The 25,991-nt window shown below is 42.4% G+C and overlaps 1 protein-coding gene across 1 annotated transcript in view; it reads right to left on the minus strand.

The window, feature by feature from the left end:
- Nucleotides 1-226: 226 nt before the first annotated feature.
- The window catches only part of LOC125898521 (polypeptide N-acetylgalactosaminyltransferase 10-like), a 126,326-nt gene continuing 100,561 nt past the window's right edge, over nucleotides 227-25,991 (minus strand). The window contains exons 7-12 of the mRNA XM_049592349.1: nucleotides 25,511-25,628; nucleotides 17,544-17,651; nucleotides 12,182-12,403; nucleotides 11,239-11,355; nucleotides 8,718-8,867; nucleotides 227-6,201 (exon numbers count right to left, since the gene is read on the minus strand). Of these exons, the coding sequence (XP_049448306.1) occupies nucleotides 6,037-6,201; nucleotides 8,718-8,867; nucleotides 11,239-11,355; nucleotides 12,182-12,403; nucleotides 17,544-17,651; nucleotides 25,511-25,628 (880 nt within the window). The 3' untranslated portion in view covers nucleotides 227-6,036. The remainder of the gene's footprint in view (nucleotides 6,202-8,717; nucleotides 8,868-11,238; nucleotides 11,356-12,181; nucleotides 12,404-17,543; nucleotides 17,652-25,510; nucleotides 25,629-25,991) is intronic.

The raw sequence follows: 25,991 nt of genomic DNA on the forward strand, positions 1-25,991 counted from the left end.
CTTGACAGTAAAAATGTGCCATAACACCAAAACTGGGAGCTAAAAGAGGCTAAAACGCTTATTGAGCTGCTTCCAATCCGACTGCCAAAAGCCCCATTTCCACTGAGCAGTACGGTACGGTCAGTTCAGTTCGGTATTTTTTTGTCTCCACTGTGAGAAGTTGTGGATGGCACCATGGAACCATTTCGTACCGTGCCCATTTTTGGTCACTCGTCTGTCTCACTGCAGTCTGTTCTGTTTTTGCGTGCAACCTTGTTCTGGGGACGATAAACGAGGTGTGGACATTCCATCTATGAGGAAATACAGTGAGTGAAAACAACCTCGCCCACGTCTAAGGGTGATGTTTGCGGTGTAAATGCTAAACGGACTTAGGGTCTAGGTACCATGTCTGAAGGGTTACTTTTAGTTCCAGGTGTTTGGTGGAAATGGGACTAAGTGTCCTGTTTCAGGAAAAAGCACTTGCAAAATACCTGGCATGTCAGCAGCAGTTTAAAATGTGAAATATTTTACATCATCATCACTGTCATTGTCTTTCAGCTACTTTATATGGTATGTGTAATGGCTCTTTTATGCTTAGACACGTATGCAGATGCAGATGGAGCCTTCTATCCATACTATGTGTTCATTTCGTTAGTATCTGGGCTCGTTACAGATACGCACAAATAGAGCAGTACCACCGGAGATCGTAGGGGCAGTGTAGCATAGCTCAAGCAAGATATGACCATAGGACGCGATGAAGAAATTTTAACCAAACAGAACAAATGTGTAATAGAGTGAAAAGAAAAAAAATCTCTGTCCACGTGTCGCTATGTATTCAATGGCCTCACAGACCGCCGTCTGCTACGCTGTCTCCGTTAAAAGGTACATTATTAAGACTTCCTTCACTGTCGCCATGTTTGTTGTGAGAAACTTTTGACTATGCCCTTGGGTCATGTAGGAAGGACGTATGGAATTTTGTAGGCAGTGACAGTCACAACATTTGGAGTCAACATATCTTCTTTGTACATAAAGGGAGTATAAATCCACCATCATTTTTTATCAAAGGTGGAGCTGATAGGAATCAAGTTCCAGTCAACAAGTTCTGATTTTATGAAACACTGTGGCTATGCTGCACTGTGAGATGAGCATGGCTGGCTCAGGGCAAACCAGATGTAATCAAACTGTTCTGTAGGACAGACATGGGAAAATAAAAACAAGGAGAAACTTCCAAGATGACTACATCTCTCGACAGGTACTCCAGCAATACAAAAATAACTTTACATTTGCACAAGTGTCTCATTTCAGCCCAAAATGTTGCCCTGTATATTCGGCCCTCTCCACAACTTTCTCCACATGTACAGTGTTCGCATTAAACAGCCTTAACAGTCCTTCACAATAAAGTCACATGATTGAACAGCCCAGATTGCACTACTGATCCGAAGAGGACTTTGACACGTCACCCCGATGACAGTGTTTTAAAAAGAACAAGGAAAAACAGTAGGAAATGTAGTGGAATCAGGGTGTAAAGAGGTCAGATGGGTGTTCAGTTTGGTCCTGTAGTGGAAACTTGGCTACAGCAGTGACTCAGTGGTCTGAAGCGGCAATTCCCACTCACCTCTTAACAATCTGACAATGTACAAGTCGCCCAGGCGTGTAGCTGGAAGGTCAGGGGAGGAAAGGACACAGACATCCTGAACTAAATTTAAAACTCTATGCTCTTCTATCAGGAGCGCAACGTCAGGATTTTTCTTCACAGTAAAACAGGTAGAGCGAATCATTCTCTAGTTACATCATTATTATATTACTTGATATATTGAGTAATTGGTAATTGATGGATTTGCAACAGAAATAAATGATATGTGAGGCTGTCAGCTGCAGGACAAATCACAGATTAGAGATATGCACGGTGCATGGGCTGCCACATTTATAATTAGTCTACAAAACATGGGAAATTCTACGTATACTGTTGAATTTATTCTTTTGTTCTTCACACTTTGTGGCTTTGGCTTTATTTCAATTCAAACTTCTGATGTCTCCTCTGAAGCAGATCAGCTAAAATGTGAAGTCAAGCAGACACTCACAACATCACATTGGCATTTCCAAGTCCATGACAAAGACTTTGCCAAAATATTCAAGCTTCTAATCTGAAGGTTATGGAAGAATATGGCATTCATTCGACAAATAAAAAAAATCTGTTTTATTGAGTAATTTTTTCTGTTTTTCGGAGTAATTTTGTTTCTGTTTTTTTTTTCTGTTTTTTGTGGTATTTTTTAAGAGTTAAGAGAGCAATAGAACAACAGACGCTTTCATTCATTTCTTGAGAGCTCAATATAATGGAAGCAAACATGACCTGCTTGTTTAGTTTAATCCAGTTTTACTTTGTTTTGGGTTATGTGTCCAACTGATTCTGGAGAAACACTGCAATGTCCAGCAGATCTGAATGGGCTTTTCGTCTGAACAACCGCAAAGTCTTAAGGTGCCTGCGTAAAGTCGACAAACTAATGATAACACCATCTATATGACTTAAAGACAAGAGTATCTCCCAGTGTCTCAAACCCAAAACAAAGTAAAACTGGATTAAACTAAACAAGCGGGTCATGTTTGCTTCCATTATATCGAGCTCTCAAGAAAGGAATGAAAGTGTCTGTTGTTCTATTGCTCTCTTTACTCAGAAAAAAATACTCAGAAAATGGAAAAAAATTACTCTGAAAAACAAACAAAAAGTGAATGCAATACGCTTCTGTAGAAGGTATCATCTTCATCATGATAAATAATTTAAACACTGTCTGTTCAACTTGGGACTCACTAAAAACAAAGGGTTTCACCTGGGGGCAGTGCCATGCATCCTGCGCCCTAGAGTGTAGCGTGCCTGATGTGTGTTCTCGTCGGCTCACATTGGGTTGTCTTGATACTCATCAGATAAGCTAACAAAACTGTAACCTAAAAACTCTTCATTAATCCAATCTTTGCCGTAAGCGCAAGATTTTTTGTGATGATCAATTCACAAAGATTCTCTTAGATATTTGCTTCTTGTAATTTACTGCTGGCATGGCTCCAACCACAACAAAATCTTCCCTACAGATGTGGAGTCTGTATGGTGATATCAATGTCATTTCCTATATCAGTAATATGTGTAATGTGCAAGACCATACAAATTATAGGAAAACATGAACAGTATATTCTTTATGCCTTCATACTTGTCAAACATCTAACAAACTCATTGTGTGTATTCAGTTTAATTTGCCTAACTGTCCAAGCTTTAGAAACTAAACTAGCCTATACTTCTCATTCTCATCAAACCAAAATAATTCAGGATTCTTGTTCTGCATTCATACATGCAGGTTATGATATAAAGTATGAATGTGTATTCAGAGAATGGGCTGAGACAGCACAATCACGGAGCTGGCCAATTTCTTAATTTATAAAATGCAGGATTTGGAAGTTGAGTCAAGTGTCTATTTGGAGGACTTTTTCTTATTATTAGTGCAAGTAATGAAAATCAAAATATCAGCAAAGCTACCTCTATATTTTCCAGCTCTGCAAAATGTATTGCGTCTGTAAGTGTCTTGACTGAAAAACTGTCAACAGATGGACATATGATTTGATCATTATAAAATCTGCACATTCAGTTCAGATTTAATTGGCGGTTTATCTTTCTTGCTTTTACATATTTGTGTACCACACAATCTGACATGCACAGACACATGTAAATTTAGCAAACTAATATGTTTGACGTATGTCGTATGCTGTAAAGCCCTGTGAGGCAAATTGTGATTTGTGATATTGGGCTTTATAAATAAAATTGATTGATTGATTGATTGATTGATTGATTGATTGATTGATTGATATGTGCAAGCTAGCCTAATCTATGACTTAAAAGTATCCTGACTGAGGTATTTTGAAAGTATGACTTTGTGTTTTGGTCTACAGCTAAAATCTAACAGAGCATGAGACATGGAATTTAGGATTAAAATGGCACAAACTGTACTGTACATTGTTCTGCTTCACAAAATTGGATTAGAGACTGGGTGCAGGCGACAGACCAGAACATCACGTTGAGCAGGAATCTAAATCATCATCGTTTCAACCACAGGATCAAAACAAATAATAAAAGAACGTTTCATTAAAAACAGAAAGAAAATCAAAAGGGGTTTAAAAAGGTGGCAAACAACAATTCCCTTTCCCATAAAAGTACTTTGGATCGAACAGGTGGGACAAACAGCACAACAGCATCATGTCGTTAAAATAGAACGGAGGTCTTCTTAGGGCTAGAGTTAACTTTTCAAGGCAGGAGGAAAATATGGTGGAAAAAAGTCTCTTTAGCTCTATTCACAGCCAGCAGTTACATGTGTGTTTAGAAAGCCATAGGAGTCACGAAGCCAGTGGTGCCTTCAATGTCCTTCACCAGAGTCAAAGGCAATTCATCCTCAATTCAAATGAGATTCTCTTTTGATGTAAAGATGAATTGTCCTCTCTGCTGATGTAGACATTTTAGACCACAGACACACACACATTCTGAAAATACACACACCTACATCTAGTCCTCTTCCAACAAGGCACGAAGATTTCATTCAAGTTTATCATTACACAAGTGCTTTATGCATTTTAAACCCACATTCATCTCAATCCCAGAGCTACCTCAGCGAGCCTATCCACAGTAATTCTCCCATTCGTCTCTCCGGCTCACACTGTACGCTAAAGTGATGTGTCAGCTCGGCAGCCGGCCAATCGGGCGGCCCTGCTGTGAATCAGCGGGCCTGCCAGTCACATAGCTAGTCATCCAGCCAGGCAGGCGTCCGTTTACAGTCCTGCCTGCTGCTTTGTGCCGCGACGTGACCCCGCGCTCAGCCGTCTGTGACGGGGTCGTTTCAGCGACTGATCAGCGGAGTCGGCTGGGGAGCAGCAAAGGGCGCAAAGACAGCAGGGGGAGACTCTAAGAGGGGTGACAGCAGCTCCCACCCCCACCATCACCACCACAAACAACAAACAAGCCCTTGGCCAGCAAGAGCTGGCCCGCACTAACCCTGGCGTTGGATAGCACTCGCCTCTGAGGAATAAAAGAAGAACGTGGCACAGTGACAAACCCGCAGACGACTCATCGATAAATCCAACGAAGACAGTACAGAAAAGAAGAAAAAGGAGCGAAGGGCATTAGAAAGGTCGTCGTCTCTTTCCCTCACGCTTTCTTTGTCCACTTCCACTTTCTACCTTCAAAGCAGCTCTGCCCACATTGGCCACAAAGAAGAGGAGAGCGGACCAGGAGAAAATACAAGCCAAGGGGGGCAGGAGACACGAGGGTGGATGAGGGAGGGAACAGAGGGTGGATTAGGGTTGTAAAGGAGAATCAATTCACCAGGTGATTTTCAGAGTGGTTCTGCCTGGCTTCACCCAGGTGTCAGGATGACTTTGGCTCAGCAGGAGCCCCCCCCCCCCAGGGAGGTTGTCAGAGCTGGAGAGACATAAGGGGATTTGAGAGCGAGTATGGAGAAGGTGGGCAAAGGTGCAGTCATGCAGGCAGATAGAGACAGACGTGCAGGCAGAGGCGGATCAGGAGAGACAGAAGGGGGAAAGAGATGGAGACAGAGGATAAAGGTACATAGACAGAGAGGGGAAGTAGAGAAAAAAACTGTGAGGGAACAGGTAAGGGGAAAGAAAGGCAAAAAAGGCAGAGAACAATTTAAATAGACAAAAGGAATGAGAAAAGAGAGGAATGTCAGATAACCAATCAACAGCAAAACCAGGAAGTGAGACAGACCCACTGCCAGAGTGGCGCCATGACAGAACAAATACATCTCACACACAAAATCACTTTTAAACACAAACCCATCAATCAGAGCTCAACTCAAGTCTTTCGTCTCGCCGATGTGTTTAACCAACTTCCCCCATGGTGTCCCATCCTGCCTCTGTCTGAGCACCCTAAAGAGAAACAGCTGTCACCTTGGTGCCAGGTAAACGGGGAACCAGAGTAAATGTATAACCCCATTTCAGAGCAGCAGCAGCAGCAGCAGCAGCAGCAGATCCACATCTGAGCGCGTCAGGAGTGGATGCTGCAGGGCCTCAGTGGGCGCCCCGGTTGAAGTGTTCCAGCACGGTGGCGTTGGTTTTCTCAAACAGCCACTGCTGGCTGGGGGAGGAGGGGTTACATGTGTTCATGAAGACTCGCCGCTCGTTCGGGTTGCTGTCAATACAGCTGTTACTGACGGTGTGATACAGACTTTTATCCTGGAGGAAAGAGGAGGGAGAAACAGGAAGGATTGTTGAGAGAAAAGAATTAAGATTAGAGTTTAAGCCCCCTTAAAAAAAATAGCTTTTCCATTTTCCAAAGCATACAATAACTTTAGCTGAAACCTGCGTAAGATTTTTAATCCATTACAGTATGGTCATGGCACTTTAACCTTTCCTATTTAGCATTTTAAAGATGTATTATAGCACTAGATAGTTTGTAAAGCCACGACTGTTGCAGGTTGTGGTAATGCTAGCATTTTATTCCATCACCTCAGCAAAGAACATGTTGGAATACCAAGAGTGTTTGCGATTATGGTCATTGAATTCAAGGCTGTCAGGAGCGCCAGTGAAGCCAAAGGGTCAAACATCATCAGTATATGCTTGAGGCATTGCATGTCATGGAAAAGCAAGCGATTGAGTGACATTACAAACGCAATAGCAATCAATCTTTGCAAGGACATGGTCTCGCAACTGACAGTCAAGAAAGAGGAGTTCAAAGCAGTGATTACAACACCAGAGTTAATATAACACTTAATATTAGGCTTGTGTTTTACTTGTGCAGTAGAATATTTCAGAAACGCATCTTTGGATACTTGAATACTTTAATTATATGGGTTTACAGTGGCTTATCCTACAGTCGGGAGTACATAAAATATAAGAACGTTTTAATGTCATCATGTATTACTGAAGGCTTCGATCCCTGTGTTTATACGACAACCTAAAAATGCTTAAAGTTAAAGTTGTTGGCATGTCAGGGTTTTTTTTGGGTTATGTTTTACATAACATTACATTACACTTTGCACAATAAAAAATGTTTATGTTCTGCAACTGTCTCATACTAACTCCTCCATATATTGTTTTGTTTTGTGGGGCAACACAAACCCTGTAATAATCAAGGACTAGGGCTGCCCACTAATAGTCGACCAAAAGTTAGGCAACCAGAAAGGTCTTTAGTTGGCACTCTTTCATTGGTCGCCTAGTTGCAGGAAAAAAGCAAACTCCAACTCTATCAGGAGCTGCGCCTTATCAAAATAAATCAAAACCTATATAACTGGAACATGTGGGAATTTAATTTGAAAGGACAGACACAGGAAGAGGCCATGCTCAACAGTCAGACAGGAGTCATGTTAAGTTGATCATGTTAGTGCAGGGCTACCCAGAGATTCACATCTGTCCCACGGACGATAGGCCTACACACTTATAAACAGCGCCTGGAGAAGATCAACTCTGCACTCAGGATTTCAGGTCAACAGGCTATGATACAGTGCTTGTTAAGGTTGCTTAGCAACCTCAGACGCAACCTGCCGCCACACACTTGAAAGCTGGCACAAAAAAGGCACAAGAATAGCTCCCAGCGCCGGACCTCATGTTCTCCAGACGTGGCATGTGTACGGCCTCTAATTTCCAGGGCTGGTACCTGCGGTTATTCCACAGGCTAGTTAATAACATGTTGGGCAGGAAATCCAAAGTGTGGGATCATTTTGAGAAGGTGAAGGACGAACCCAAGGTGATATGTAAACTCATCTTCATTGGTCGACTACAAACATGACGTATCATCTGAAACATGGAAGTAGCTACATGCCCATTAGCCCACAGCGTCATTAACAGGCGGCTCGCTCAGTGTGTGACGTGCACTTGGAGATAAAATATAGGCCTATATTAATGAAGGTTCATTAGTACGGTTTGTATTTCTCTGTAATGTAGTACAGTGTTAACAATGTTACTGATACTATTCTTTCTCACACCTTCAACTCAAACCATTGTGTTGCCCCACCCAAAATATATAGTTTCATAATTAAATTAATATCATAAACATGCTGGCGAGTAGTCGACTAATGGCCCTAAATGACCACTATTGGTCGACTAGGAAAATTCATATATTCATATATATATATATATATATATATATATATGTGTGTATATACCAGAAAACCGCCAGAGTCAATAACAAAAAACAAAAAACAAAAAATGATGTATAACCAATTGATAAATGTTTATAACACGCTAAAATGTACTTATTAGCAGATATAAGGGCTTAAATGATTATGAGATGTATTCGTTCTGTTTATTCATCAAATGTATTTGTCAAAAACTGTTTTGTACATTTTGCTGTATTAACCACCAGCTTGATATTTTCTTTTGCTTCCATGTGTTTACTGCTGTGAATAAGCTTGTTTGTGTCATCGCATTAAATCCTCGAAATATTACAAAAATATAAACACGGCCTCGTCTATGGCATGTTTTTGTATTAACTGAGCTTAAATGCGTAACAACAGCATAATGAGGTCCTTTGAATATCCATCAGCTTCGGGGCAGATTCTGTTTAAAAGTGCAAAACTTTATGAAATGATTACAAAGCCCTTAAGTGATTTATTTTTTAAGCGGTTTTGTTGTTAGTGTTGTTGTTTTGTACAGAAAAAGAACAAAGTGTTGAGAAAAGAGAGAGTGATATACTGAGATAATGTGTTTACAGTTTGGGCTCTGACACTGGGGTGCTCTTTCCTCTGCCGTACCTTTCTGTAGCGCCACAGCTGGTTGCCTTTCATGCCGTGACAGTCGTACAGGGTGACGGGGCTGTTGTGGGAGATGGCGTCGAAACAGACTTTTTTTGTGTGCATGGGGTCACCCACCCGGATGTCCTCTCTCCAGCCGAATGTGAACACCTGCAGGAAACAAATCCTGGTTGTTATGTTGAATTCTTTGTAATTTTAAAGCATTCTAATGCAAGCAGATTATTAAGATGGCTGACTCATACCAAGGTGAATCAACCCTTCAAGTCTCGTCAAAACAGACAAATTGGAGAGGCAGAAATTATGGTCTTTTAGAAAATCTGACCTGTACTTGCGAAGCAGCAAATTATGTTCTTAGCCTGTTAGTGTATTTAATGTAAAAAAGTAACACAGCAGGAGAAAATACAGTAAGTGCCGAGTGCACAACAATCTTTTAGAAAATGCAAGCTAGAAGAGAAACAGGATGCACTGTTCAAGTAACTAGTAAAATCAGGTTTTATTTCTGAGTATATGCTTGCCGTCTGTTAGTCTGTTCTCTGCACCTGGCAGCGATACCCTTCTACTTTAACTACATTTCTCAAAAACAAAGATTCTAGTTTTTGTTTCTTCAACATTCAAATCTCTACAGTCAGTTATGTCCGAGTGGTCACTGCTCCTCCAGCTCAGGAGGACTCTCTGAATGAGTTCCTTCACTCGTCTTGTACAAAATCAAAAAGCCCCGACCAGGACAGCTGCCAGGGGGCCTCCTGTGATTTGCAGTGAATCCATTTCTCGCTGGCGCTGAATACAGATTGCGACTGTGACACAGATTAAACTACAATGCATCTTCAGATTAAAGCAATTAAAGTGTCAGAGCTGTGAGGCACACTGTTTCAGCTGTGGAAACAAAAGGAGACATTCAATCCATTAGGGCTGTGTTATGAGCTCGGCTTAAAGATCTTCAGTGTGATGTGTGAGAACAAATGGACTGCTTTAGAACAATGCAAAGATAATGAAGCAGTGTGTGTGTGTGTGTGCTGTTTATGCTCATTCGACATTAATGTGCGTTACTAAAAAGACAATCAACAAAGGCGAAATCCACTTTCAGCAGTGGTTTTCCATGTAGTTACTTTATGTGTTGTAATGAACTCTCCTTGCTGTTGAACTCTCCTCTTGCTCACTTTAACCATTTCAACCTTCGAAGTAGACCTCTTTGTCACTTGAGGCATTCATAGTCCATCCATCCATTTTCATCCACTTATACGGGGCCAGGTCGTGGGGGCAGTAGGCCAAGCAAAGCACCCCAGGCGTCCCTCTCCCCAGCAACACTTTCCAGCTCCTACTGGGGGACCCCAAGGCGTTCCCAGGCCAGACGAGATATGTAACCCCTCCAGTGTGTTCTGGGTCTGCCCCGGGGGCCTCCCACCAGTTAGACTTGCCCAGAACACCTCCAGCAGGAGGCACCCAGGAGGCATCCTGATCAGAACCATCTCAACTGACCCCTTTGGACTCAAAGGAGCAGCGGCTCTACTCCAAGCTCCCTCCGGATGTCCGAGCTTCTTACCCTCTCTCTAAAGCTGAGCCCAGCCACCACATGGAGGAAACTCATTTTGGCCGCTTGTATCCGCGATCTAATTCTTTCCATCACTACCCAGAGCTCATGACTATGGGTGAGGGTTGGGACGTAGATGGACCAGTAATTCGAAAGCTTCACCTTCTGGCTCAGCTCCCTCTTCACCACAACAGTCCAGCATCACTGCAGACACTGCACCAAACCGCTGATCCACTCCATTCTACCCTCACTCATGAACTAGACCCCAAGATACTTGAGCTCCCTCACTTGGGGCAGTAACTCTCCACCAACCCGGAGGGGGCAATCAACTGGTTTCCAGCAGAGATCCATGGCCTCAGATTTGGAGGTGCTGACTCTCACACCGACCGCTTCACACTCGGCTGCAAACCGCTCCAGTGCATGCTGGAGGTCACTGTGGCATTCATAGTGTTTCTCTAAAACTGCAGATGTGCTGAGTAGGTAAAACAAGAGGTGCCTGTAGCTCAAATTTTAGACCTTGTCCTGCAGCAACCTATGGAAAACCTACCCACACCAGTCGTGCATACATTCACTTTCAAAATAAAGATTCTATCAATTCTAAAGGGACCTGATTACAATCAAACGACATTTGAGAAAAAAAAACTTGAGGATAATCAGACTGGATCTAAAATGCGGTTGACCTGAACAGAACAAAACAGAGAGAGAACACCAGCACAGGTAGCAGCACAATGCTCCACTGATTAGCAGCTGAAGTAAAAAAAAGTAAGGCAATATGTCACTTCTCCTGCATTACAAATGCTGCAAAATACTAATGCTGCATTTACAACAGCTTTAGTGTGTTTCCTTTTATCTGTGCACAAGTTGTGTCATATTGTCCTGTTTGTCTCAGTTGCACTAAAATGATTTTCTTTCAACTTTTATTGTAACATCAATAGGGCAAAGTTTAAAGAGCTTGACGAGGTGATTTATTTAGATATTTATGTTGCTGCTCACCTGTCCATGGCTCCAGCTCACCTCGCCCCGCCCCTTCACACAGGTCTCCAGTCGGATGGGACTCCCTGATACAAAATGTTTACTTTCCATACACATGCCGCTGCCCACGTTCCGGATCTACAAACACACATAACAGCAAAGTCATTAACAAGGATACAAAGGACATTCAGCTGTCAGTCAGCAGACATGATCATCATCATTAAAAGCAAGTGACAAGAGATTTTCTCAAAGACGTAATCACACAGGACATTGCGCACAGAATTGTTGAGGCAGATTCAAGTTTTAGAATTAGACTCTTGGTTTGGTTTATTTGTGGGAGGCAATAACATGCAAATTAATCTCTGATTCACATCAAACAAATGTGCTCTTTCCTCTCTGAGTGCAGTCAAACCAGATTTCCAGGCGGCAGTCTGTGCCACGGACAGATCTGATTGTTAGAGCCAACTGGCCAACATTTTCTTGACAGCCTCTTGAGTTATTTCAGAAAAAAAAAAATAGCTGTTAATAATGATTTGGATTTTTTGGTCTGATGCAAAAATGTTCAGCGTCTGAATATTCAGAGTACGGCTTGATTAAAGGCAAACTGTTTTTCTCTGTCAGTTTTGTAATGTGATATTAAAACAAACAAAAATTAAAAATAAAATTTCCATTTTTTGCTGTCACAACTTTGTCATGCTGTCCAGCACTACCATGAACCAAGTGTCTGCTTAATTAAAATACTGATGTGACAACAACATAACACACAGGCTTGTTGAGAATAAATTAAATATTATTTTAAGACCAAAACTTGGGCTCTAATAAAAACATTTTCAGGAGAAAATAATTAAAAGGTTTATTATTTTGTAGTCATGATGCCATGGTTTCAACTCTGACAAACCAACTGTTGAGACAAATTAATTTCACCGTCTCTCCTTTTGTGTTTATGTAAGACAGCTGACTGTACCTCTCCCCACGCAGCAGCAGGAGGCTCCACTGGTGGGTAGTGCTTGGGCAGATCCCAGGCCACCTTGTTCATGAACCACTTGAAGTTCATGCAGTTGAGGCGGTTCCTCAGCTCCTTCTGCACCGTCATGTCGCCTGCTGACAGGTGGCGGTACTCAGGCCGACGCTGGTAGATGTATTCGGCGTACTCGTCCATCCACACCTCTGCCACGCGCTTCAGGTTCTGAAATCAGAGTGAACCAGTTTTGTATGTCCATGTAAGGCGCTTTGTAAATGCAGTTAATCATTTTAAAATACAAAGATGATCGTAGTTTGTGCGATAGGAAAAGTTTCTGGAGCACTTCCTGTACCTGATTAGATGACCCAGTCTGTTAGACCGTCATTAGGTTTGTACTTGAATAAAATTGAGGCTGATCTAGAAACTTAGCAAAGTTTCACCTCAATTATCTACTTTACACTATAGATGGCCTGCACTTAACTCAATGCTGATGCTAAGTGAATTTGCTTTCCCACTGTGTCAGACAGTAAAAGACACTCACTTGAAAGTCTGCAGGTCAACCGGCTTCTTAGCAGATTTTAGACTCTCTGGACATCATGTCTTCATTCAAACACAGACTAAGACATCATCTGTACATCCTGCCATCTCTTAATGCTTTGATTCATCTGACACGACAAAGTGATCAAAGCCGCTCAGTAGAAAAAGGCAGCCAGTCGTCCTAAAGGACCTGTCATCGTGTCCCAGAGGGCGAGAGATGAAAAAAATAGGAGCAACTTGTCTCCAGTCATGAAAGCAGTTACAATACTGAACTCAATTATCAGCTAATTTACAGGGTGGCTTCATAAAAGACAAAGTGTTTCTGTCTCTTTTTCTTTTCTCCCTGACACTTTCATTATGACAGACGTAGCCTATTACACTATCTCATGAAACAGTGAGCAGGCTGAAAAGTTGGACTAAATCTGGATGGATTTTGAACTAAATGAAAACTGTAAGACTGGTTTGATGATCTCTGCCAAGACACCAGATTTATACAAACTTAAAAGCATTAGCATTTCTCAGATGTGGTGTTAAGCCTTTGACATGACCACTTCCTCGGAAAATAATGTCCCAAGAAACTGTGAGAAACATGCGAGACCACTTAAACTTTACGAAATAAGCAACAAAATGAGAACAGTGTCAGACAGAAATATCCTGAAACCCACCTTCTTTATATTGTGTAATTCGCCAGTTCGTGCGGCCTACATACATAATACAAACGCTTAGTGCTCGTCTTAGATCACAGTTGTCCCAAAACGATTGCTGGCGTGGAAGCTGATTTTGTGAGTTTGCATTTTTGCTGTTTTTAGGTGAGAAGTACCTCCAGGTTTTGTATCTCATCTGCATTTTTTTTTTTGTGGCTCTCCTTTAATCTTTAAACGTCTTTTTATGATTGCCTTTTTATGGTGTCACAAGTGTTTTCACCAGACTACAAAGAAAGCAGCTTGGAATTAACTACAAACTAAATTACAGGCAGATTTATAATGGCAAATGCATGAGAAAGACTTCACCTAATATACAAAAAGTATCAATCCTTCAATCAGTGTGAAACAGTCTAATATCAGAATGAAACTGTCTCAGGTTTCAGGTGACGGAACTGTAAGCAGCAATGACTGCGGGGCAGACAGCTTCTTCAACAGGCCCTTTAAGCTTAGACAATTGCAAACATGAAAGATTTACACCCAAGCAATGGGGAATCCATCCATCTGAATCATTTGAGGTGTGAAGTAGTAAAAAATCCTGTCAGCCTCTAAGGTACAAATGCATGTCTGAGAATACAGATGGTCGTGGCCTTGGAGGTATGGATGGTGAAATGAATGAAAATACAGGTTCAGTGAGCCTCCCAGCAATGTATAAATACACATTGTCCAGCCTTTGGAGGTACAGATGTAAAGGAAAAAACCCTCCAGCCACAAATAGACTCTCACACAGACTCCCTGTAGCATGGCTCATTGCCTGCAGCGATACTTGGGCTCTTCAGGTGAAGTAGAGTTCAGCGGTTCTATCTCCTTCCATGTTGACTGGACTTAGGTGGGTGGGGGACTCTTCTACCTCCTCCCTCTACTCTTGGGTGAGGAATAGCAGAGTCAGAGTTTTTGTGAATGTGTCTGGAGGGCTCTTGTTTTCAGTATCAGTGCTTGCTGAATGGGCTTGCCTGATGTACTGCTGTATTGTAAAGTAAGTATGGTATCTGTAAGTGCCAATAATGTCCTCTATAAGTGAGAGAAAACTTTTGTTTCACCATGAGACAATTAAATGGAGGAGAGATATCTACAAAATCAACATTGTTTTGATACTGAAACAACATACAGCATCTCAGGGAGGCTGAGTTAGTTAGCATGTCCATAAAGTTTGGAAACTTTTTTTTTTTTTTTTTTTTGCCAAAATCAGTGCTACAACAGCCATCAGAGCCGGACTCAAAGACTCAGACCGTTAGCCCAAATGTCCATTTTCTGACATATCTGGATTTTATCCAGATTGATTTTATGTTCGGACAGAAACAAAACACATGAAAAATCATTTTTGAAAATTGGATCCAAACCACATTTAGAGGTGCTTTGAAATGTGATTCCAATCACATTTCTACAGATGCATCCCATTCCAGATGCTCTGGTTGCTCAAATCCGATTTCAAAGTGTCTCACACACAACTATTACATCAAATGTAGAGTCCGAAGCGCTGAGCAGAATCTGGGCTGCTACTAGCAGAGTGCTGTGGAGGACAACATGGAGAACAAGTCTGTGGAAAGATGCTGACGGAGGAGTTCTGCACCGTGACTTCACTGTGCAACTGTTTGGAGATAAAATGATGGACTTCCATTTAGTATGATTAATGCAGAGAAATGTCTTGCCTATCAGACAGAATGTGCAACTTGTTACACTCCGTTTCCATCTTCAGTCTGACATTTTGTCCACTCTAACCAATTTCCATGGGGGAGGGGGATTCAATTTTCCCTAACCCATCATCGGAGTCCAACATATCAACCTGAATCTAAAGTCCTTTTAAGGCCATCCTGATAAGCAGCCGTGCCAACATACTTGTTTTACTGAGGTTTAAAAGGTGAGGTGGAATGAAGTTAAACAAACTATGATATCGGGCGATATTGAGAAGATGTGGATTTAAAACAGCCTTCATAGCAGCATCTTTCTTGTCTAATAATCCTTGCCATTATTGTTATCACTACTCAGCCCTTTTTAGACAGGAGTTGTGCAAATTTGCAGGAAAGCCCAATCAGTCTTCTTTCAGCATTGGTAGTATAAAAACAAAATCAGGGAGTGCAGCAAAATGCCGCCTACCTACTTTTGTTTATACAGAATGCACCTTTTTCGGGGCAATGGGGGGCGTGAGCAAGTAACAAAACGTGTAGCTCAGCGTGTGACGTAAACAGTGACGTGGGAGGGAAGCCGCGGCTGGTCAGTCCTTCGGCGATTCTCTCATAAGTCGGCCCGTCCTTCACCGTCCCCGTCATCTGACGGTTAATGGCCTCTTCGTTTGTGAGGACAAGGAGGGCGCGCAATTCCTTGTCTCCCCAGTTGCTCATCTTTACAGTGTCTGTCAGGTTTGTGTTTCCCTCTTGCTACTAGCTGCTCGCTAATTCCTGCTATCAGCTGTTTCCTGTTTATCCACCGCCAGTGGGTTGCACGTGCGGCGTCATCAACAGCTCCTCCCACAAGTCTTCAACAGCTCGTTGTGGAAGGCCGCCTCGGTCTTTTTAAACTAAAAAGGTTCCACCAATACGTCTACCCTACGAGGTGGAAAATTGGGCGCCTCGGATCAACTCGCCAATCTGGCTCCGTGTGTCTAAACGCTCGCAGCTTGCTGGCAAAACCACGTGACAATGCTTGACAACAGCATTAGTCCTGCCCATGGTGCTGATTGGCTAACTAACGAGAAACCGCTGTCTCATGTCACAATTCAAGATGCATTAGTCAACTCGGTGGAGAAGGCAGATTTAAAGGTCTGGACCTCGGCAAGTTATGAACACAACACCAACATGTCATCATTTTAAGCTGACATGGCAAATGTGCTACCAAACAGTAGCTTACTCACGCATCCAGTTGTTACAGAGCAACTTTATCATTCATTTAATTGTGTTTGTCTAAGTCCAATATTCACCCTCTCTACCTCGGTTTTCTCTGCCTCTCTCTACCAACTCCTGAGGGAATTATCTGGCTCTTTAGCAGCTAAATGCTGCACTATGCTCACCAACTGTGTCTGTCTGCTGTTTGGTGCTGAGCAGGTCGTGTACAATAGGGTTTTAATAGCTTTACCCCTGAAAATGTCTGCCTACATGATGACAGTGACCTTATTCCCTTGATTCAATTTCTACAACTGCAATGATGCCAGTGATACAAACCCAAATTATATTAAAACAGTGTATATTTTTAATGAAGATGTTCAGTGAAAATTAACTTGACTACAAAGTTTTATCCATTCCCGGTGAATACCAAACAAACTCACCACTTAACTAAAGTAAATCATTTCAAAGGGAAAGGCTTGCTTTTTAAATTACAATGTAGAGAGGCACACAGGGGAAATAACAGAATTCATCACAGCCTGAGGTACAGTAAATTTTTCTGCGTTGTTAAACCTGCTGCCCGTTTGATATTAGCATTCACTACAGCCTCAGCGAGGGGCTAATGGTCAGACGGAAGAGGCAAAAAACAGAGGTTTAATTACATATTCAGCCAAGGCAAACAGAGCCAGGTGTCAGACTGAGGCTGAGTCATGCATAATGAATAATGTTCAGCTACAGGCCAGACGAGCATTTTTTAAATATTTCCCATCCTGTGTCAAAATGTTGACGCTCACATGAAATAAAGAAAGTGGAGCTGATTATTGGAAAATGCTAAGCTGTATATTGTGGATACAGGGGTTTGATTCTGACCCACGATGCAACTCAGACCAGCGATAGTTTGGTTGGAGATTTGGGTGTGTTATGCTAGTGGAGGCTAATGTAGCCTTGCAGCAGAGATGAGGAGCTGGCTACAGGTCTTGTAAGCTTACTTCTTTTGAACTCCACAACTCCAGATTGTTTTTGTTTTTTTTCGCAACTGAAGTCTTATAGAATGGGATCAGCGATGCTCAAAGAAGCCAACACGCATTTGAAAAGCTCAAAACATGCTTGTTGTGCTCTGGGTGATCTACACACCTTGCTGTTAACAGCTGAGATGTTCTTAAGGTAGAACATACATTCCATTCAGCTCCACACATTCAATGTAAAAAATCTGACCATGAAAAGTTTACACAGAAACATCAACAAAAGCAACTAAGACATTCTTGTGCGTCAAGGTGTCCATGCTACCATGCTATAACACATCACACTCACCCTGGCCAGGCTGACCCCACCAGGAACTTTGTAGGGGACGTACTTCCTGTAGATGTGTCCTACCCTGGAGCAAGGGATGTCCTCCATTCGACCACCACACATCCACACCTACAGAGACACAGAGAGAGAGAGAGAGAGAGAGAGAGATATTCAGCAGTGTTTGACAATATCGGGTCAAGGTCTGGTCAAAGCTGCAGCGCTGGTGTTTGTGCAACTGAACAGTGTGAATATCAGATGAGCTGACAAGGTCGGCAAATCAGACAGATGAAACAAAACTGTGTGAAAAAGACAAAGCGTGGGAAGATGTGATGAAAACAGCAATGGGGAGCAAACAAGGTTAGAATGTAAAGAAAGGGAGAGATGGAAGGAGTGGGAGGATGACAGAGACGTGAAGCAATATATACTGTATGTACACAGTTGCAGGGTATATTGACTGGGGTCATGGCTCTGTGGAGAGAGGGATAAAAGGGAGGGACAGGGTATGTCTGGGAAAAAGAAAAGAAGAAAAAGAAGTCAGAGTAGAGATGTACAGTCAGACTCACTAATATATTATAAGGTTAGATAACAGCTTAAAAACTTCTGAAAATAATCCTCTTTTATGGAGAGAGCAAGAGTGAGAACACCAAAACAACCCAACAAAATGAAAAAGTTTGTAGTCTGCATAGAGACCGGAGAGAATAAATGACATCAAAGAGAACAAGACAAGTCAATCATGCTTAGCTAAATGACAAAGACTGAAATTGGATTTGTTATGCTACTTTTAGAAAGCAGAGCCTCTTTTCAAGTCTACAGGGTGTGAGTACTTGAAATTTCCAAAATAGATTTCTGGTGATGTATTACGTGAAACTTCATCAGAGCAGTCTGAGGTTAGAAGGTCAGACAGTGAAAGTTTGGGTGAACTTTAGTTTCCACTTTGAGTATCTTAAGGAACACTTGCCAGTTCACTCCTGAGCTCATGCATTTCTCTTTATACTGCAGAAATCCTTGAAAGTGTGACAAAGCTCATGTCTTTTGAATCAAATAATAATCAAATAATAATAATGGTTAAAAACTGTCAGTGAACCATGGAACCAGTGAATGTTGGGCATTTTAACTTGATAAAGGATGTGGATGATTAATTGATAATCTTACAAAGACAAATGGAAACCAGTTGCTGCTTCAAATGGTTAGAAAAATATGTCAAATAAATCTGAAGAACATGCAGTTGAAAATTATAGACAAACAGCAGGGAAGGGCAATACCTAACTTTTTATTTTATTTCATTTTATTTATTTATTTTTGGCTTTTTCCTTGCCGTTATTAGATGGGACAGTATAGGTGTGAAGGGGGAGGAGAAAGCGGGAGAGCCACTGTGGTAAGGTCATTGCCTTTGCACATGGAATGCCTACTCTACCCACAAAGCCGTCAGGTGCCCCGAAACTTTTTAAATTCGATATGACTTAATGTTAGAACTTTAAAGAAACCAATCCCGGCCATTAATAACATTGTTATTACAGATTTATTGTGGGCACATTCTTGTTTTTGTTCAGCCTCTTTGCAATCTGGAAATCCATCGGTTTAAAAAAAAAAATTCTTCCTTTACCTCTGGAGGCACTGCCCGTAGTTTTTCAACTAATGGAAGTGCAGGGGCCTCGGGGATCGCTCACCCGCTTCACTTCTGGCGGTGCCCCCAGTGCGACACTCCTACCTGCAACTTGAACCAAACGGCAGTAAAAACGTTGCCGCTAATGCCCTTTTTTCCTGTCGTGAGGAGTGGAAGGTGTGCTGGTGGATGCACAACGCTTGTAAGTTGTGCTGCTGTCCGTGTTTTTCACATTGACGAGACGGCGTTTTGGGTGGAGCGGTCGCCATGGACGCGGAGCTTGCTGTTTCTGTAGGTACACATTTCCTGGGGACACCAGCACGTCTCGGCCCCGCCCCCTCCATTGTGACTGGCTAAAGCGCAGCATCGCTCAACCTCAAAGATCCCCCCCCCCCCCCCCCGCCGACAGATTCTACAATGTAAATTGCAGAATCTGTCTTGAGAGATTAGCCTCTTTGTAACTTTCAGGGTGCATTTTTGTGGCTCCTTTTATGAATGTTTGAAGACGTTACTCACGTTGCTGCAGTGTGGCACTTATAATAAACAGCGCATCTTGTTTTATTTTTACCTTCAGGTGGATAGAACGCCACGCTATGTTTCCTTTCTGCCATATGACTCACGAGTCTCACGCTTCATACAGACGTGCGTCTGTGTGTGTCTGTGCACTAGGTTGTGACACAGGCTAGCTAAAAATGTCAGGGCTGTTTTGGCACAAATATACAAAAGAACTGAAATGTTTGGAGGTGATGCAGCCACCAACGTTTTGTTTATATGTCATTTTATATGAAGTATTGATCCCACAGCAACGTTACAAGATGAAGTGGAAATGATTTGTAGTTAATGGGCTACTTGCAGACTCATTGGCATGGTCCTAAAAAAATCACCAGTTTCTCACTTCTTTCAACTGATGCCCATCTATTTCTTTATCATTGAACTTAATCATCCATCCATCCATTTTCTGCAACAGCTTATCCTATTCATGGTCACAGGGAGGCTGGATCCAATCCCAGCTGGCATTGGGCGAGAGGTGGGGTACACCCTGGACAGTTCACCTGACTATCAAAAGGCTGACAGATAGAGACAGACAACTATTCAAGCTTGTGACTCTGCAATCACAGCCATGCTGGGTTATTCATACTTTCCTTGACCTCTTATACCAACTCACAGCACACCGTCCTCCACAAGCTCCCAAATCTTGCAATCTACTCCTACTACTCCTCCTGTCGTGACTAGAATCTCTTAGTTCTTGTCTAAAAACTGCTTTGATGTAACCAATGTTTCTCTATTTTTTTCATACCATGCTTTTATTCAGAATGACTTGCAATAACTTTGGTGTCTTTCTCACAGATGTGTCTGATGACGGACATAGCCCGGCCACAGGGAGAAGCTCAGTGAGTCAATAATGAGAGGAAAATGCTGCTCTATCCCTGACTGATGGACTCCCCTTCCCTTTTGGACTTGATAATTTCCAGTCAGTTTGTTGTTATTCTGCATCACTCCCCTTCCTGATTCCTCCAGAGTGGACATCAGCTGGCTGCTATTTCAATTCAATTACTTCTTGTCAAGTTTGTTGCACCACTCCAGCTTGGACAAACAGAATCGGGGGAAATAACAGATTGAATCCAACCCTCCCCACATCTCGCTGTAGGGAAGGTCTGACCTGCTGTGCCAATCCCTTCCATCGTCTTCATCCCGGACTGAAACACTTGAGCTTAATAACAGGGGCGCCTCGCGGCAGGGGGGATCAAGAGCTTGAGTTCAGCGCCGGTCAGATTAAATTGAAAGTCTTATCACTCGCCTCAAACACACAACTTCTACAATATGCTCACCTCAAACTATGAACACTAAAACCATACCGCCAAGGCACGTAGCAGCATTACCACCTCTTTTAAAAACAACTGTATTAATGTCGTGCTTTTCAAAAACAAGTCCCAAAATGCAACGAAAATGGGGCCAGCCAATGCTCTACAATACACGACACTATCAACAATATTTGACCCAACAGCATCGACTGCATTTACATACATATGTGATATATCTGATCGTTTATGACTGTTGCCGGTAAACTTCTTTAGATGTTGTCAAACTAAGGACTGTGGTTTCCTTTTTGAGGCCAATAGACAAAGAAATAGCTGCTGTAGGTGTTAACTGCATACTTACAAGGTACCCTGTGAAGTTTCTGACCACCAATATCACCAAGGAGCAATGTGTTTATGAGTTGGTCCCTGTTTTGTTTGCATCCAGTGCACATGCAGACTCATATTCATGTGCGTGTTAATACAGTCAACACATACTCCTGCAGATGGTTTCACGCTTGATCAAAAGTTGGTGGCTTTAATAGTGCTTAGAAACATGACATTGCCCCTACATAAGTGGGGAAGGAGCAGACTGCAAGCAAGCAAACATGGATGTTCATATTATTCCAAGATTTGGCTTTGAAAATGTTTTATGAGGAAGGAAATGCATTTAATGAGCTTCCTGGGCCTTAGTGAAAACTCCACAGGGTACTTTAAACAATTTTCCTTGAGGAATTTCGAAGTTTTTTGCATTTAAAAGACACAGATTTGGGGCAGGAATCTGCATTCTGACTAAAAATGTTTCGTGTATTTAACATTTGACTTTCACCACCCACTAAGTCAGTTGCCACAGATGAACAGAAGGCTATTTTTATTATTAAAAACAGTGATAAAACCTTCTACATGTCTTTGTCAATTATGCTTAAAACTGTTGTCTAGAACATCTGACAGTGTGATTTGAGGTTCAGGACAACAGGGTACGATCCTCTCACAACTGTCAACTGGCATTAGTAACAAAATAACAAATTAAACACCATTTTCTACCTTTGTTTTTTGGGTCACCTGTCATTGCACTCACTATGTCTATCTAAACTCTGTATAGTCAACATTAGAGAAGATTTGGACTGATGTGGGAATTATTCAGGAATCTGTATTGGGGCTAATTTCCTACATCTTGGAGTCATGACATTTTATTTCTTTGGGAGGAGTTTTCCTGTATTGATAAACCAGTTTTTTGGGGGGAAATCTCCTTTACAAGTGCAGCTGGTGGGTTCAAACTGGGGTCAGAGCTTCAGTATGGTATAAAAGTCTGTACATTCTTTAGCCTGACAGAGAACACTTGAGTCTACTCTCCATGCTGCACACTGAGTCTGTCACTTCTTCCGAGAGGAGAATTTCCCTCACACTAAACTTGCTGAATGTCTGAGCGTGCTTGAACGAGTTTTTATATAATTTTCTGTTGTATTAGAAGATTCGGCATCAGAATTCAGAATAGGAGGGCTGGTGGTTTGATCCCTGGCTCCTGCAGTCTACAAGCCAAAGTGTCCTTGGGCAAAATACTGAACCCCAAATGTGAGTGTGAGTGTGTGGATGATTAACTGATGAGCAGGTGGCACCTTGTATAGTAGTCTCGGCCACCACTGCATGAATGGGTGAAAAGTACCTGCAGTGTTAAGACATGTGAGTGGTTGCTAAGACTATATATATATATGCAGTCCCTTTCTCATTCGTTCCCTGCTCACTAGCTACTCTTGTACACTCCCCCTGTTGGTCCTGCTTAAAACAGCAATGTAAAAGCTTTCATGCATACCATAGACTGTATGTTGAATCACTATCATTTCACTATCAATTAGCAAAACAGAGTAACAAAACAAGTATACAGTGATGTGAAGGAGCAACAGAAGGTGAAACAAATATGTCCAATCAAAGCAAACTACCCAGCAGTGGCCTTTGTGCTTAATTGAGTGAGACGACAAAAGACCTTACTCATTCAAACTAGAATTCAATTATTGTGACGGGCCGTTCTGTCTGTGCAGAGCACGCTGACGGAGCCGGCAGAGAGGAGGGAGGGACTAGTTCTTATTAACATGCTGGCCAAGTCGCGAGCAGTTATGGCTATGCTATAGAATGATTCATGCTGAAGCACCAGACAAAAGCGTAATCTAATATGGTATTCTGAGTATGATTAATGTGGAGAGTCTTCCATGCAACAGAGTATGTTTAGCTCAAATGATTGGAACAAGAGTTGAAAGCATAATGAGGGATGTCTCATGGGCTCTGGAGCTATTTAGTTAAAGAGCTGTGGATAAAGAAATAAAACATGAGGAGAAACATAAAGAACATGATCCGTTCTTCTTTGAAAGCAATTCAATGTCAAAATACAGATGCTTTCAGCGTCTTAACACAAAATGAGCAAATGTTCATTAATTAGAGGGAGCTCTAGATGAAACTCAAGTGTACATCATTTGCACAAAGATGCAACAACTACTGAAACCCTGCGAGTCCCAATCTGTCTATTACTGTAAATAAAGCTGAACAATATCAGCAGAACTTGAATAGCAATATAAACTCCTATTTAAAGGGGCAAAAAGTGAAACCGTTTCACCGCTAGGTTTGCTGTTGTGCACTGCCTGTAGACCAAAACAAAGTGTGTCATGAGCCACACCTCCCTCTACCTCTGCTCTCCAGCCCCCACCGCCCCCACTCGCCTCATCTGGGCAGGTGAGCACCGCAGCTTCTCCACGGACTATTACATCCAGACGGTCCCAGTGTTTCTTCCGCAGGCTCCACTTCACTCAGCTGCCCGATATACCCGCTGCTTCTTCCCACATTAACCTGAATAACAAACCAGGGCTCGGTGCTCCGGTTGGATCCAAATGGAGAGCCGGGGTTAGCTGGGAAGCTAGCGGAGGCTAACTGGCTGTGCTGGCAGCTGAGTGAAGTGGAGCTTGAGGAAGAAGCACCGGTTAGCCCCCGGTTTCACTACAGGCAGATTCACTCGCCACAGGGGCGAGGAAATAAAACCTAAACAGCCAACTAAGTTTGGCTTAGTTTAGCAGTTAGCAATGTCTTTCACTCACTCTCAGTCTCTGCTGTGTTTAGCTATTTCCCTGATTTCCTGTTAGCATTAGCACTAGTTGGCTGCCACGTTAACGTCCCTACTCTTCTCCGTGAGCCCGTGAGCCCGCGGCTCATGGCTCCGGCTCACACAGAGTAGGGACATTAGCATTAGCTCCTGGAGTTAGCACTAGAGCTACTACGGCTACTGGAGTAGCTTACAGCTATGGAGCGCTTCTACCAGCTCTTCTAGTCACTGAGCCTCGCCTCCATCTCAGCAAATATATTACATTTATTACAAGTACCATCATTGAAGTAGGCAGGGGAATAGCTAAACACAGCCCGCCAGGCTACATTTTACAATGCTAATTGCAAATGTTAGCTGGGCTGCCGGGCTACTCACCTAACACAACCGTAACGCCTGACCCATTGCTGGGACAGAGCCGCTAATGACTCAAGCGCCGGACATTAACCCATGCTACGATTGCAACATTAAATTCAATTGAATCTATATAAATGTAGAGTATGTGTAAATGTAGAGTGAGTATGTAAAATAAGCATGCAAAAGATGTGAGTATGCAAACATTGTTATCAAAAATACTGAATACAAAGCCAATTAATTGATCAAATCAATGAAACTTACAATGAAGACAATTAACAAATTACAATTTGCCTATTGCTCATGTTTCTAACAAAATACCATGGTTCATAGTGCTCCCCACCACTTCTGAATTATACCACATTCGCAACAAGAGGGAAGGTTTAAACATTTTTAAGGAGTCCTCACACCCTGCAAACCCTCTGTTCAGTCTTCTCTCTTCAGCTAAAATACTACGTGGTATTAAAGGTCCATTGTGTTGGATTTAGGGGGAATAGGGCCATTTAAGTTTTTGCATTTTCACGCCAGCCACTGTGGTTCTCCTAAATTCTTGGCATGTGGGAGAAGTTTCAGTTCTACAACCTCACCACTAGCTGCCACTAAATCTTACACAATAGACCTTCAAGACTAGAACATTTCGCTGCCACAATAGCACTTATCCTGCAGGAATATGCATCCTAAATGCTTCTCTGGTTGTAAATTAAATAAATAAATAATAATAAATTATTGTGTTCTGAATCAGTGTTCTACATACAAAATAGCATCCTGTAATTCATTAATTTTCTGTAACCACTTATCCTGTTGGGGGTCATGGGGGGCTGGAGCCTATCCCAGCTGACATTGGGCGAGAAGCAGGGTACACCCTGGACAGGTCGCTAGACGATCGCAGGGCTGACACTTTGAGACAGACAACCATTCACACTCACATTCACACCTACGGACAATTTAGAGTTACCAATTAACCTGCATGTCTTTGGACTGTGGGAGGAAGCTGGAGCACCTGGAGGAAACCCACACTGACACAGGAAGAACAAGCAAACTTCGCACAGAAGGGTCCCCCACCCCAGGGTTTGAACGAGGAACTCTCTTTCTGTGCAGCGACCACACACGACACACTACACTGTGGCTCTGTGTGTGATGGTGTTGTGTTTACCTTAAAGGAGATCTCGTACTGTTCTCCTCCCCAGATCTCCAGACCCGTGTCATATCCTCCCAGCTCCCAGAACCACTTCCTGTCCACAGCAAACAGCCCACCGGCCATTACTGGTGACCTGGAAGACATGTAGAATACAGTTAGTGTGATACAGTAAAAGTGTGATGGACAATATGACATTGAGGTACAATCTTTCATTACCATAATCAAAATTCCACAAGATAATCTCCTGTTATTTAGGATAACTGTCATGGTGATTCAAGGCTGTTGCTAGGAAGCACTGCATGGTTGCCAGGGTGTACTGTGTGTTTAGTCATAACAGAGGCAGTACTTAAAGCTCTGGTGGTATGTAGTGTAGCTATTAAGAGACAATATAGACAAATAGAGGCTACGTCTGAAATGACTCTCTCAGTAACTCAGTCATTTCTCTCTATACAACACAAACTCAACAGTTTACCTCATGGAAGCAGCACATTGATAT

The sequence above is a fragment of the Epinephelus fuscoguttatus genome, linkage group LG12 (genome assembly GCF_011397635.1).
Source record: "Epinephelus fuscoguttatus linkage group LG12, E.fuscoguttatus.final_Chr_v1".
Classification (NCBI taxonomy): domain Eukaryota; kingdom Metazoa; phylum Chordata; class Actinopteri; order Perciformes; family Serranidae; genus Epinephelus; species Epinephelus fuscoguttatus.